This window comes from Hemitrygon akajei, chromosome 6 (genome assembly GCF_048418815.1).
Source record: "Hemitrygon akajei chromosome 6, sHemAka1.3, whole genome shotgun sequence".
Taxonomy (NCBI): domain Eukaryota; kingdom Metazoa; phylum Chordata; class Chondrichthyes; order Myliobatiformes; family Dasyatidae; genus Hemitrygon; species Hemitrygon akajei.
Window position 1 is genome coordinate 185,291,830 of NC_133129.1, and position 15,100 is coordinate 185,306,929.

The following is a 15,100-nucleotide window of genomic DNA, read 5'->3' on the forward strand; positions in this document are numbered from 1 at the left end:
GATGATGACTAAGTACAAGAACAAAAAGTTTGCTCAGAAGGCTGATAAGTACAATGAGATGCAGCAAGACGAGGGGCCTAGCTTCCCCACGGCTAGCCAGGAAGGAGATAATGAGGAAGAGTCGGTGAACCTGACTTTGATTCTCGAGAGATTTGTGATTTTTGACAAGATAACAACAAAATATATTAAATGAGAAATAGTAAAAACTAAGTTAAGGCTAGATGAAGCCAAAGTGAGGATTGTAGGGACTGAGGAGAGGCTGCAAAACGCAGAGGAAGTGATAGCAGAAATGCTAAAGCTACAAGAGCAGCTCCAGTGGAAGCTAATACACCAAGAAGGCTGCTCAAGAAGGGAAAATGTGAGGATCTATGGAGTTCCCGAAGGAGCTGAAGATAAACCTGGATTGGTGATTCCCTTCGTGGAGAAGCTGCTTAGAGAGAACCTTGACATACCAGAAGCAAAAGACCTGCAGATACAAAGGGCCCACCGCACGTTAGTGCTGCAGCCTCCGGCAGACGCCCAGCCCAGATCAATTCTAGTCAGATTTCTCAGTTACAGAACGAAGGAGGAAGTGCTTAAACTGGCATGGCAAAAGAAAGGCTTTATGTGGAGCAACTGTAAAATCAGCTTTGACCACGATTACACACCGAAAATCCTCACCAGATGGAAGGAATACGCGGAAACACGGAGGGTCCTGGAGGAAAATAACGTCAGATTCCAGACCCTGTATCCAGCTCGGCTAAGAGTCTTTTACGACGAAGGGATAAAAACCTACATGGGGAACGTCGGACCGGGGACTACCCATAGAAGTTATCACCCAGCCGGAGTCGCTACTGAAGACGATTCGGTGGAAGTCATGGCAGTCAGTGCGGCAAGGATGCTCCACTCAAACCAGAGTGTCAAGCTACAAGGAAAAGCTGCAAGTATTCAGACGTGAACGAACAGAGTATAGATTAATTAAAAGAAATGACTGAAGTGAGTAAATCGGACTTAAGTGTAAAATTAAAGCTGGTAACTGAAAATAAACTAGACGGAATAACTTGAATGATAGCAATATGGTCGAGACATAAAAACAAGAGAATTCTGAATGATTGTTCACACTGCGGAGGGCACTCTAACGCTTGGCGAAGATAGAGGTTATCCCTCTGAACTGAGGCAGGTCGGTGCTCAATCCTCACTGTTGGGAGTTGGGGAAAATTTTCAAATGTTCTACATCCAAAAATGCCCAGGGTTTTGTTTTGTGTTCTGGTGCGCTGTTGAGAAGGGATTGCTTACTGTTTGTTTAGAAAAGGACAGTGTTTTCTTTTCTACTAGAGAAAAATGCAAATGAAACCGGTAAAAATAATTTCCTATGTTAATGGGGTTTTGAATTCAATTAAGAGAAATAAGATTATGTCCAAATTGAAAAAAAGAAAGGGCACAAATAGTTTTCCTTCAGGAAATGCACATGAGCCAATCCGAATATGCAAAATTAAAAAGAATGGGCTTTAAGCATGTATTTCATTCATCATATAAACTGAGTCACAAAAGAGGAGTAGCTTCTTTAATATCAAGTGCTCTTAACTATGAACATATTTCAGAGACTAAAGACAAGGATGGATGATTTGTAAAGATTACAGGAAGAATAGAAGGTACTGAAATAACATTACTGAATGTTTATGCTCCACCAAGTAGTGAATGGTCATTCTATAGACACATTTTTGACCTAATGGCCAGCCCTCAACGGGTAGTAATCTGTGGAGGGGTTTTTAATACTAGGTTAAACCCTGTATTAGATTCTTCAGGAACAGTTATTCAGAATAAACCTGACTAGGGAAGTGAAATCATTGATGGAGGAACTGGGAATAATAGATGTGTGGAGGGAATTACACCCCAATAGTAAAGACTATACATATTACTCTTTCCCTCATTCAGCTTATTCAAGGATAGACTATTTTTTTTAATGTTTAACATAGATAGATTCAGGATGAAAGAGTGTAACATTGCAACAATTGATCTGTCGGACTATAGCCCAGTCTCTATGTCTCTAATTCTGGAAAGGAAAATGAGAAAAACTCTATGGAGGTTAAATTCACATATACTCAATAACCCAAAAGTAATGGAGAGATTAAGGGGAGAAATTAAAGAATACCTAGACCTTACTGACATGGGAGAAACATCACCAGTGATCTTATGGGATACATTGAAAGCTGTACTGAGAGTAAAAATTATTTCCATTATTACTCACATGAAAAAATTCAAAGCACAAAAATTAGCAGACCTTCAAGGAAAATTAAAACAACTTCAAAATTAATTCTAATTTAAAACCGGAAATTAAGAAATTGCTAAGTGAAATTGATGAGATTTACACATTGGAAACAAAGAAATGTTCTTTACCTGAGACAAAAGAATTATGAAGTAGGAGGTAAATCAGCTAGATTATTAGCATATAAATTATGTAAACAACAAGCAGACAATACAATTCATAAAATAAAGAATCCAAAAAGGAAAATTCAAGAGAATTTTGAAACATATTATCGAGAACTGTACTCTCAACCCCAGGCCTCCAATGAGTCCCATATAGACACTTTCCTGATTTCTTTAGAATTACCCAAGCTTACAGATATACAAAATGAATGCTTATTAGAACCAGTAACTGCCAAAGAACCGAACGTGGCCATCTCTAGATTAAAGACTGGCAAGTCTCCAGGCTCTGATGGGTTTACCTCAGAGTGGTACAAATCGCTGAACTAGATAGTGGTAATTACCGGCCAGTCAGTGTTCTTAATTTGGATTACAAATTATTTTATTAGCTCATAGACTGGAAAAGTTTCTACCTGGCCTCATCCACTTAGACCAGATTGGATTCATCCAGCAAAGCCAAACTCAGGACAACATAAGGAGAACTTTACATATACTAGAACAGGTTACTAAGAACGGGACAGAGACAATGGTAGTGGGATTAGACACCAAGAAGGCTTTTGATTCAGTTAGATGGCTATTCCTATATAAAGTGTTAGGAACATTTGGCTTTCAAGAAAAGATTATTAAAGTAATCCAGACTTTATACGTCAGCCCTACAGCTCCAATTAAGATAAATGGGGACCTCCCTGACTCTTTTATTTTAGAGTGAGGAACTAGACAGGGATGTCCAATTTCCCCTCTCCTCTTTGCACTATACATTGAACCTCTTGCCCAATTAATAAGACAGGGTGAAATTGTAAAAGGTATCAAGGTGGCAGGGATTGAACGGAAAGTAGTGCTATTCGCAGATGATGTCTTAGTTTATTTGAGTGAACCAGAAAAATCATTTATGGGATTGTTTACACTGTTGGATGATTTTGGGAAAATATCAGGTTATAAAATTAATGTAAAGAAAACACAGGTTATGTCCCTAAATTATACAGCATCCAAAAAACTGCAGGATACATATGATCTCAAGTGGGAAGCTAAATCATTAAATATTTAGGAATAACCCTGCCAAAAGATCTTTCAACATTGTCACAGGTAAATTATGGGCCATTAGTTTCAGAGATAAAAGCAGATATACGTAGATGGAATCTTATTCCCTTTTTAAGTTTAAATTCAAGGATAAATACCATAAAAATGAATATTCTCCCTTGGTTACTTTACTTTTTCCAGACTTTACCTGTGGAGGTAGACGATAATCAATTTAAGGAATGGGACAAATGGATTTCCCGCTTTATCTGGCAAGGAAAGATACCTAGAATCCGATTTAACACCTTACAGTTAGGAAAGGAAGAAGGAGGTATGGCACTTCATTGCTTGAGAAATTATTTTTATGCTTCACAGATAACCCCTGTTATATTGGTGTAATGGGGAATACAAGGCTAGATGGAAGGAAATAGAATTTGGATTGATTGACAGTTTTCCTCTACAGGCCTCAATTGCGGACAAAGGATTGATGGCCCAATTGGAAAAAATTAAAAACAGCTGGGTAAATCTCACATTAAAAGTATGGCAAAGGTGGCTAATTTATGTGGAATTTACAACATGGTAAAACTTTTTAGATGGTGTGCTTATACCACCGAATTCTTTCTCAGCAGAGGAGATAAAAGATTTGAACTATGGATAAAGAAAGGTCTTACAACCTACCTCTCATTCACACATAAATGTGCATTACAAAGTTTTCAATCCCTGAAGGACAAACACGGTCTAGAACACAATGACTTTTTTAGGTACCTTCAAGTACGACGATACTTTAACCAGAATTGTAGATATACAGACTTATCAACAGCAGAATTAGAATTTTTCAAGATTTTGAATTCGGCTTACAGCTCAATACCAAGTAAATCAAATTCTCGATTATATAATGATTCTCTCATGCCAAAAATGAAAACACATTGTATATTAAAGAGAAGTGGGAGAAAGAAGCGAGGTTGGTACTTTCAGAGGAGGTTTGGGAGAAAATATGCAGCTTTCAGTGGTCTTCAACGAACTCTTTGGTTTGGAGAGAACATTGCTGGAAAAATATAAGAGACTTCAAGACCCCATACCAGGAAAAATATAATGACACAATCGTGGCGTGTTGGAGAAGGTGTGGCTCCAAGGAGGCAAATCATTTTCATACTTTTTGGGATTGCCCTAAATTAAGTTTATGTTAGAAAGGTATTCACAGAACATTAGTTAAGGTACTTAAGATAGATAACTCTAGACTTTGTGACTCTCTTTTTGTGGCATGTATTGTTTTCGGAACAGAAGATATAAAATTGCTGCAGGCCCTTTTAGCGGCGTGTAAGAAATCGATCACCAGAAAGTGGCTAAATCCAGTATCACCTACTTTAGAAGATTGGCATGAAATTATTTTGGAAATATTTAAAATGGAAAAGATGACTTACTCCCTGAGAATTCAAAAAGAATTTTTAAATCAAATTTGGAATAAATGGATTGAATTTATAACCCCAATGCGAGCAGACTTTAGATGACTCTCCTAATGGTTCATACTGCTTTCCTCATCAACATAGTAATACTGTTAACGTAAGCTCCCTTGGTTCGAATGTTCACTGTTTTATTTCTGGAAAACATGGAACCAACACAAGTAAAGAAAAATGTTAAAATGAAGCAAATAAGTAAACAGGAATTGGATAAGTATGTTTATGGGTAGGAGCAAACATGAACGTGTTAAGATACAAATACCTATGATGGAAGTTACATAGGGTTACACACATTATTTTGGACAAGAAAGAAATGGATGAGAAGAGTTACATGGAAATTATTATTCAACCACTAATAATACTATTTTTTTTAACAACTATTATTAATTGGTTTAATAGTGTGGAATTACAATTGCACATAAATATCTATTCAAGTGCCTAATTATTTTTCTTTTAATATCATCTTAGTGTGTACTTGTAAATGTATATATATATAGATTTATACATATAAGAAATGGAAAAGGTTTTACATGTAAAAAGTTTGTGTAATACTTGTGAATACCTTATCCAAATAAAAATAAAATTTAAAGAAAATTGTTCATTTAAATCTTCACCTACTTCCTGTGGTTTCACACATATTTATTTACTTATTGATTGATTGATACAGTGAGGGACAGGCCCCTCCAGCCCAATGACCTCACCGCCCAGCAACCCACTGATTTAACACTAGCCTAATCACAGGACAATTTACAATGACCAATTAATTTACTAATTCTTACGTCTTTGGACCGTGGAGGAAACCGGAGCACTCGGAAGAAACCTAAGCAGTCATGGGGAGAAGGTACAAACTCCTTTCAGACAGCAAAGGGAACTGAACTTCAATGCCCTGAGCTGTAACAGCATCATGCTAACAGCTACACTACTGTGGTGCCCCAAAGATCACAATGATATTTACAGGGACTTGTGTATTAGCTCCCTAGTTACTCTTTTGCTCTTCATGTACATACAGAATCTCTGTGGATTCTCCTTTATCTGCCAAGGTAATCTCACATCCCCCTTTTCCTCTCTCCATTAATATGAATGGAGTTACTGAACATGTCGAGGATCTAAACAGGTGCAAGTTCAATTGCTCAATATTCCACAGGGTGTCCAATGTCAAGGTGTTGCTGGAATGAGTGATGATTGGAAAGTCTGGGACATCTGTGATTGTGTCAGAGGCCTTTAGAAGTATTCCTGATTGTTAACTTGGCTTTCCCCACTAAGGAGTTGCACACTTCTGATCAGACAGACGAGGGTAGCAGGTGCCCAAAGAACACTGCCCCCTGCAGGTTCCTCTGTAAATTACATCCTGTTACTGCCGTTTCTTCCTTGCCAGCAAGGACTTTAAATTGTAATCTGTCCAACCTTAAAAGGGTGGCACATTACTGCAGGGGTTAGCAGAGTTTACAGCACCAACTGGGTTTCAATTCCCTCTGCTGTCTATTAGGAGATTGTACGTTTTCCTTGTGGCCGCGTGTGTTTCCTCCCACATTCCGAAGGTGTAAGAGTTAGGTCTACTGAGACGTGGGCATGCTATGTTGGCACCAGAACTGTGATGATACCTACAGGCTGCCCCAGCACATCCTTAGTACAAATGACACATTTCATTGTATGTTTTAATGTACATAGAACCATAGAACAGTACAGCACAGAAACAGGCCTTTAGGCCCTTCTTCGCTGTGCCAAACCGTTTTTCTGCCGAGTTCCACTGACCTGCACCTGGACCACATCCCTCCGTACACCATGTGACAATTAAAGCTAATCTTTATCTTTAATCATTTCTGTTTGGTCAAGTTATAAACCAATAGGTTATAAATCAAGGAACTCCCTAACCCAAAGCCTCCAGGGACACAGCAATTCATGACTGGGGCACCATAGTAGCATAGTGTGCTACCATGGTGGCAATACTATTACAGCTCTGGGAGTTCAATCCTGGCATCCTCTGTAGGGAGTTTATACATTCTCCCCGTGAGTGTGTGGGCTTTCTATGGATACTCCAGCTCCTTTCCACAGTCCAAGGACGTACTGGTTGGTAGATTAATTGGTCACTGTTGGTTGTCCTGTGATTAGTTTGGGTTAAATTGTGGGTTTGGGGGTGGCATGGCTTAAAGGGGTGCATTTCTAAAAAAAAAATTAAAAATAGCTCACCATAGTTATCTCAAGGCATGAGCACGAGTAACAAATATTCCTCACTGATAATCAATACTGTCACACTGGAGTGTGCATCAAGGATGTGTCCTTAGCCAATTGCTCCATTCTCTCTACACTTTAAACTGTGTGGCTAGGCACAGCTCAAACACCATTTATAAATTCGCTGGTGGCACCACCATTGTTGGCAGAAGTTCAGAGTAGCGTATAGTAACAAAACAGATAAGCTGGTTGAGTGGTGCCACACCTACACTGTTGCACGTAGCACCAGCAAGACCAAGGAAAGAATTGATTGTGGACTTCAGGAAGGGGAAGTCAGGAGAACACTCACCAATCCTCACTGAAGTGTCAGCAATGGAAAGGGCAAGCAGTTTTAAAAACCTAGGCAGCAACATCTTAAAGGATCTACCTTGTTAGTGATTGAGGTTCTTTGGTTGACAGCACAGGTAACTCACCTCCTTATTATTCAGTTCCAGGACTGCGAGACCCACAAGTGCTCCTACACATTTAGGGTTGAGATCAAGAGCTCGTCCAAATGCTAATCGCGCCTTCTCCAGCTTACTCAGCTTCACAAAGCAATGGCCCATGCCCAGCCGCACCTCGGCTGTGAAAACAAAAAGCAGGAGTCACCATCTGACAAGTTTAACACAACAAATACCAGCCTATTTTTAATCAATCCCTGCACCCCCAGAGGAATATTGAGAGAAAAATCGGGAAGGAATATTTCCATTGCTATTCATCAGAAATTAATGCACATATCCTTCCAATAACAAACAGAACGAACAGTTCATTATTTAAGTGGCAGCGATTGCGTAGCCAATTAAAATATTAACATCTGACCAATTCCCCCTTCCATTCTTCCTTCTCTCTCCCCACCTCGTTCAACCGTGGCTCTGGACCTGTACTTGGTGGAATGAGGGGTGGGGAATCTCATTGAAACCCATAGGTTCAAATACTGAAAGGCCTCGATAGAGGACATGGAGATGAAGTTTCCAATAGTGGGTTAGTCTAGGAATCGAGGGACAGCAATTTAGAACAGAGATGAGGAGGAATTTCTTTAGCCAGAGGGTGGTGAATCTGTGGAATTTGTTGCCACAGTACAAGTTATTGGGTATATTTAAAGTGGAAGTTGACAGGTTCTTGCTTAGTCATGGTAGCCCTGCCGAGACACTACTACCATCTCCAGAATCCTGCTTCCCTGCCATTTTGTACTGCTTTCATTGAGAACTTGTTACCCTGCTGCCTACGTGGAAATTTGTTTCCCAATTCTGCTTCCTTAAAAATCCCTCTCCCATTTCCAAGGATATGCTTCCTTTGCCTTTCAGGCCCTCTCCTGTTCTGGGAACTGGGGAGTCACCGGAGGGAGATTACTTCTAAGCTTGCAATACTGCAGGAGAAAGAGAGTCAAAGAGCACTATAGCACAGAAACAAGTCCTGTGGTCCATCCAGTCTGTGGCTAATTGTTATTCTGCCTTATCCCATCTGGACCATAGTCTTCCGTACCCTTCTCATCCATGCACCTATCCAACTTTGTCTAAGTTTTACAATTTCACAAACTTTCATTTTGCATAACTGAAAAATATATGCAAGTAGTCACTGAGACCAGAGGGCACTGCCTCAGTATAGAGGAACATCCATTTAGAACAGGGATGAGGAGAAATTTCTTTCACTAAAGGTTGATGAATCTGTCGAATTCATTGCAACTGACAGCCGTGGAGGCCAAGTCATTGGGTATTTAAAGAGGAGGTTGATAGCTTCTTAATTACTAAGGGCATCAAAGATTACAGAGAGAAGCCAGGAGAATGGGACTGAGAATGATAATAAATCAGACATGATAGAATAAGAGAGCAAACCTGATGGACCAAATGGCCTAATTTTGCTCCTGTGTCTTGTGGTCTAACACATGGACACTTGATGACAGTATGAAGTGGTACATGGAAGGGTTGTCTAGATCAGAGGATTAGCATGGAGGATTATTAATAGCAGATCCAAACCTTTTAATAAATTACAATGCAAGTCTCTGTTCTATCATTGGTGGTGTATTCACAGGGCAAGATCAAGATTGCTCAATGTAATTTTCATTACACACGTGTCTCTTTTTTTCTGAGGGGGCTGGGGTCCTGTTGGAGTCTGTGATCTACAGCTATGGTTCTTCATGGGTTGTGGGTTCTCGCTGTCAGACTTGCCTAGTGTTTTGATTATCTCCAGGTGCGTCCTGGAAGACGTGTGCCTGAGGGGCGCAGCCAATTCTTCGCTGATGCCGCTGACTGAAGCATCGCGGGAGACTGAAAAATTGAGATAGGAGGCAGTGTATGTTGCTGTCAAAAGAAGACCCCTGCACTCCAGTGATCTCTTTCTCTTTTCGATGGTGAGTGAAAGTCTGTTGGTCCTCGGATCAACACAGCAGATTGTAACATCAAAACAGTGAGCTGTTGGTTAATTGTGTGGCTAGGCACAGCTCAAATGCCATCTATAAATTTGCCAATGACATTACTACTGTTGGTAGAATTTCAGATGCTGGTGAGGAGACATACAGAAGCAAGGTAGATCAACTAGCTGAGTGATATTGCAGCAACAACCTTGCACTCAACATCTGTAAACCCAAGAAACTGACTGTGGACTTTAGGAAGGGAAAGGCAAGGGAACACATACACATTCTTGTCGAGGGATCAGAAATGCAAAGTGTGGGCAGCTCCAAGTTCCTGGGTGTCAACATGTCTGACGATCTATCCTGGGCCCAACATATTGATACAGTTACAAAGAAAGCACAACTGCAGCTATATTTCATTAGGAGCTTGAGGAAAATTAATATGACATTAAAGGCACTTGCAAATTTCTATATATATATTACATGGAGAGCATTCTAACTGGTTGCATCACCATCTGGTATGGAAGGGTCACTGCAAATGATCAGAAAAAGCTGCAAAGTTGTAAACTCTGCTAGCAACATCACGGCACTAGCCTCCACAGGATACCTTCAAAAGGTGATGCCTCAAATTGGCAGCACCTATCGTTAATCATCTCCCCAACACCCAGGACACAGCCTCTTCTACCATCAAGGAGTGGTACAGGAGCCTAAAGACACACACTCAACGTTTCAGGAACAACTTCATTCCCTCTGCCAGATTTCTGAATGGACAATGAACACATGAACACTATCTCAGTTTTTTTTCTCCTCTTTTCTTGTACTCAATTAATTAACTATATATATCTTATTATAATGTATAGTTTTTATTATGTACTGCAACCTACTGCTGCCACAAAACAAATTTCACAACATACGGCAGTGATATTAAACCTTATTCTCATACGTCCTTGATTGTGGTGCTGGTGATTAGTTGGGCAGTTCTCATGACTTGTTGTAGTGAACCATTCCTTACCTGGACATCCAGGATTGGTCCGAAGAGCTTTCTTATAATAGGCCAGAGCACCACGGTAATCTTTTTTGTTGAAGGAGATACAAGCTTTACCTGGAGAGTGGGGAAAAAGACAATTGGTTAGATGTTAATTGGATATGGCTATTTTAACTGGCAGTGTTCAAACTGTGACTTGGGTCAAGATCCAGTGATCTAGCCACTGAACTCATGGTAATTCAGTCCTGTGATCATTCATAAGCTGTATTTTTTAAAATCATGGGCTAGAGGTACAAAACAGTCCACCATCACCGGGTTCAGGAACAGTAATCACCCCTTAACTACCAGGCTCTTGAATCACAGGGAATGACATCACTCATTCCAACAGTGAATGTGTTTTTTAATTCTTTATGCATTTGCAGAGTTTGTTGCCTTTTGCACACTGGTTGTTTGTCCTGTTAGGTACAGTCTTTCATTGATTCCATTATGTTTCTTGTATTTACTGTGAATGCCCGCAAGAAAATGAACCTTAGTGTTGCATACGGTGACATAAATGTACTTTGATAATAAATATACTTTGAACTTTCAACGATCACTTATCTTTGTAAGATAAATATTGAATTTGTTCCATCCTACATCACAATGGCACCATCTCCTGGTTCCAATACACTAGGTTCAATGTTTGCCTTCTGATTCTGGAGACATAAGATTGAAAGTTCAAGCTCTGCTCCGGAACAGAAAATCCAGATTTATTTCCCAGTAGCAGTACCGAGGGAGTGTTGTACTTCTACAGGAGTACCTTCCCAAGGAGGCGATAGAACAAGGCATGTATGCTTACACTCACAATAGAGAAAAACTAGTGAACTGTCAGGTCAGTAGAAAAGTTCAGTACCATCACTGCAGGACTTGCATGTGTCCAAGTCAAAGAAGTGGGCAGGAAAAATCTTTGAGGTCACGCATCCTCTGACATCTTTTTCCACTGTATATCGATGATTTAGATTATGGATTAAATGGTTTTGTGGCTAAGTTTGCAGATGACACCAATAGGTGGAGGAGCAGGAAGTGTTGAAGAAACAGAAAGGTTGCAGAGACTTGATCAGTTTAGGAGAGTGGGCAAAGAAATGGCAGATGAGATACAATGTTGAGAAATGTACAGTTGTACATTTTGGAAGAAGAAACAATTAGGCAGATTATTATTTAGATGGGGAGAAAATTCAAAAATCGGAAGTGCAAAGGGACTTGGGGGTCCTAGTGCAGGATACCCTAAAGTTTAACCACCAGGTTGGATTGGCAGTAAGGAAAACAAATGCTATGTTGGCATTCATTTCAAGAGGAATAGTGTATAAGAGTAAGGAGGTGTTCATGAGGCTCTATGGGGCACTGGTGAGATCCCATTTGGAATACTGTGTGCAGTTTTGGGCCCCCTATCTTAGAAAGGATGTGCTGATGTTGGAGAGAGTTCATAGAAGATTCACTAGGATAATTCCTGGAATGCAGGGACTAACATATGAGGAGCATTTATCGGCTCTTGGATTGTATTCATTAGAGTATAGAAGAATGAGAGGGGATCTCATAGAAACATTTCGAATGTTGAAAGGGTTGGACAGAGTAGAAGTGGAAAGGCTGTTTCCTTTGGTGGGTGAGTCCAGGACAAGAGGTCACAGTCTTAGAATTAGAGGGTACCCATTTAAAACAGAGATGAGGAGAAATTTTTTTAGCCAGAGGGTTGTGGATTTATGGAATTCGTTGCCACATACAGCTGTGGAGGCCCAATCATTGAAGGTTTTTAAGGAGGAGATTGATAGGTATCTAATTAGTCAGGGTATCAAGGGATATGGGAAAAAAGCCGGAAATTGGAACTAGACGGGAGAATAATTTAGCTCATGGTGGAGTGGCGGAGCACTCGATGGGCCGAATGGCCTGCTTCTGCTCCTTTGTCTTGTGATCTTGTGATCACTGAAAGAGAGAGACACCAATCAAATGCAGAGGCCTACCCTCCAGGCACAGCAATAGGCCATACAAGCTGCCTCACTGGCTGCCAAGGAATTTCATCAGTAAACAACAGGCAGGTGGTCAGCACCGATTCATTATAATTGTTATACGTTATTGCTTTTTGTTGCTTGTCATACCCTGACCAACACACCGCAGCAAATTCCTAATATATGATTCATAGTGTTTATGGCAAATAAAGTTGATCCTTAATTCTGCTTTGGCAGATGTAAAAGACTTAACAACACTCATTGAAGAGGAACTCGGTGGGTCTCCTCGACCAACATGTAGCCTCAACAACCCATTCAGTAGACAGTTGGTTGCAAAATTTCAGAGCCTGATACATGCAAATATGCCATCTTTTTCAAACATCACAGTGATGACATGTCACTGAATTTGGGACACCAATACTAAAGAGCAGAGAAGCACGTTCATTGCAGTTTGAGGTCCGATTAGTGGAACTGTGGGATTTACATTTACCATTCAAGTGGCTGGTTTGGTATATCACCAAAGATTTCTATAGGCGTCCTGTGGGAAGTATTCTGGTATGGAGAGGCCATCACACGTTTTCAAGAGATTGATGACTCAGCCAGCTCCATAACAGGCACAACCCATTCCGCCATCGTGGACATCTTTAAAAAGTGGTCCCTCAAGAAGACCAAGGACCTTCAACATCCAGGCATGCCCTCTTCTTGTTATTACCATCAAGGACAAGGACTAGGAACCTGAAATCCAACACTCAACCTTTTAGAAACAGCTTCTTCCTGTCTGCCACCAGATTTCTGAATGGTCAATTAACCAACGGACCAACCAATAAACACATCCTCACTATTTCTTGCTCTCTTTTTGCACTGTTTATTTAAGTTAAATATCTATTTTAGACACTCACACCCACAGTGGATTCCAGTTAATTGGGCATTTGGTTAATCACGGCAGCCACTTATTTGTGACAACCCTTAAAAGAACAAAAGCTAATTAAGAAAATAGCTGGGATTCCCTTTGTTTATTTCAGACACTATGCTGCTTAATTGGGGCAGGAGACTGTGCTAAACATTTTATAATTAGTGTCAGTCATGTGCACTTAGAAACATAGAAAAGCTTCAGCACAATACAGGCTCTTCGGCCCACAAAGCTGCACCCAACATGTCCTGACCTGAAAAATTATCTAGGGTAAAAAATAGACCTCCATTTTTCTGAGCTCCGTGTGCCTGTCCAGGAGCCTCTGAGAAGACCCTATCATATCCGCCTCCAACACTATCGCCAGCAGCTCATTCCACGCACTCACCATTCTCTGCGTAAAAACTTACCCAACATCTCCTCTGCACCTACTTCCAAGCACCTTAAAACTGTGCCCTCTTGTGTTAGCCATTCCAGCCCTGGGAAAAAGCCTCTGACTATCCACATGATCAATGCCTCTCATCATCTTATACATCTCTATCAGGTCAACACGTATCCTCTGTCGTTCCAAGGAGAAAAGGCCGAGTTTACTCAACCTATTCTCATAAGGCATGCTCCCCAATCCAGGCAACATCTTTGTAAATCTTCTCTTTGGTTTTCTATGGTTTCCACATCCTTCCTGTAGTGAGGTGACCAGAATTGAGCACAGTACTCCAGGTGGGGCCTGACCAGGGTCCTATATAGCTAAAACATTACCTCCTGGCTCCTAAACTCAATCCCATGATTGATGAAGGCAAATGCACCGTATCTTTTCTCAACTACAGAGTCAACCTGCACAGCAGCTTTGAGTATCCTATGGACTCGGACCCCAAGATCCCTCTAATCCTCCACACTGCCAAGAGTCTGACCATTAATACTGTATTTTGCCATCATATTTGACCTACCAAAATGAACCACCTCACACTAATATGGGTTGAACTCCATCTGCCACTTCTCAGCCCAGTTTTGCATCCTATCACTGTCCCGCTGTAAACTCTGACAGCCCTCCACACTATCCACAACACCCTCACCTTTGTATAATCAACAAATTTACTAACCCACCCCTCCACTTCTTCATCCAGGTCATTTATAAAAATCACTAAGAAAAGGGGTACCCAGAACAGATCCCTGAGGCACACCACTGGTGACCAACCTCCATGCAGAATATGACCCGTCTACAACCACTCTTTGCCTTCTGTGGGCAAGCAGTTCTGGATCCACAAAGCAATGTCCCCTTGGATCTCATGTCATGGCCATAAGACACAACACTGCTTTGAGCAAATAGTTTTTAAATAGCATCAGTTACATGTGTTTGTTTTCAAAAAGCAGTGATTCTTGCAAGGAATAAGTAATAAGACAATGCAGAACCATTTTGCTCACTGCTGTTTCAAGCATTCGGACTTGGAGATGCTAGAAACAGCCAGGAGTAAAAACAAAATTATTTCACTACTTCAACAAGTTAGAAACTACAGAGAGTTTAAAAGTATCAACAATCACCTTGAATGTTACAATGAAAATGAAGATTTGGAGGATGCAATCGTTGAAAGCATTGTACGAAGACAGTCCATTTTCTGCCTCGTTGTCATAGCTAATTTTGTTCATTCAGTCAAAAGAACATGAAGTGAATGAATTCGTCAATCTACAACTATTAGGAACTAATGCACAATCTTACAGTACTGCAGTAGTATTGGTAGTGATCGATGTTAAGTACATAACTTGTTACTCAGTTTGTCTTTTTTTAATATACCTTTTTAACTATTT

At 40.5% G+C, this 15,100-nt stretch overlaps 1 protein-coding gene across 1 annotated transcript in view; it reads right to left on the reverse strand.

Annotated features, from left to right (window-relative positions):
• Nucleotides 1–15,100, reverse strand: part of ctr9 (CTR9 homolog, Paf1/RNA polymerase II complex component) — a 104,949-nt gene that overhangs the window by 78,236 nt on the left and 11,613 nt on the right. The window contains exons 5-6 of the mRNA XM_073049955.1: nt 10,442–10,531; nt 7,517–7,665 (exon numbers count right to left, since the gene is read on the reverse strand). Of these exons, the coding sequence (XP_072906056.1) occupies nt 7,517–7,665; nt 10,442–10,531 (239 nt within the window). The remainder of the gene's footprint in view (nt 1–7,516; nt 7,666–10,441; nt 10,532–15,100) is intronic.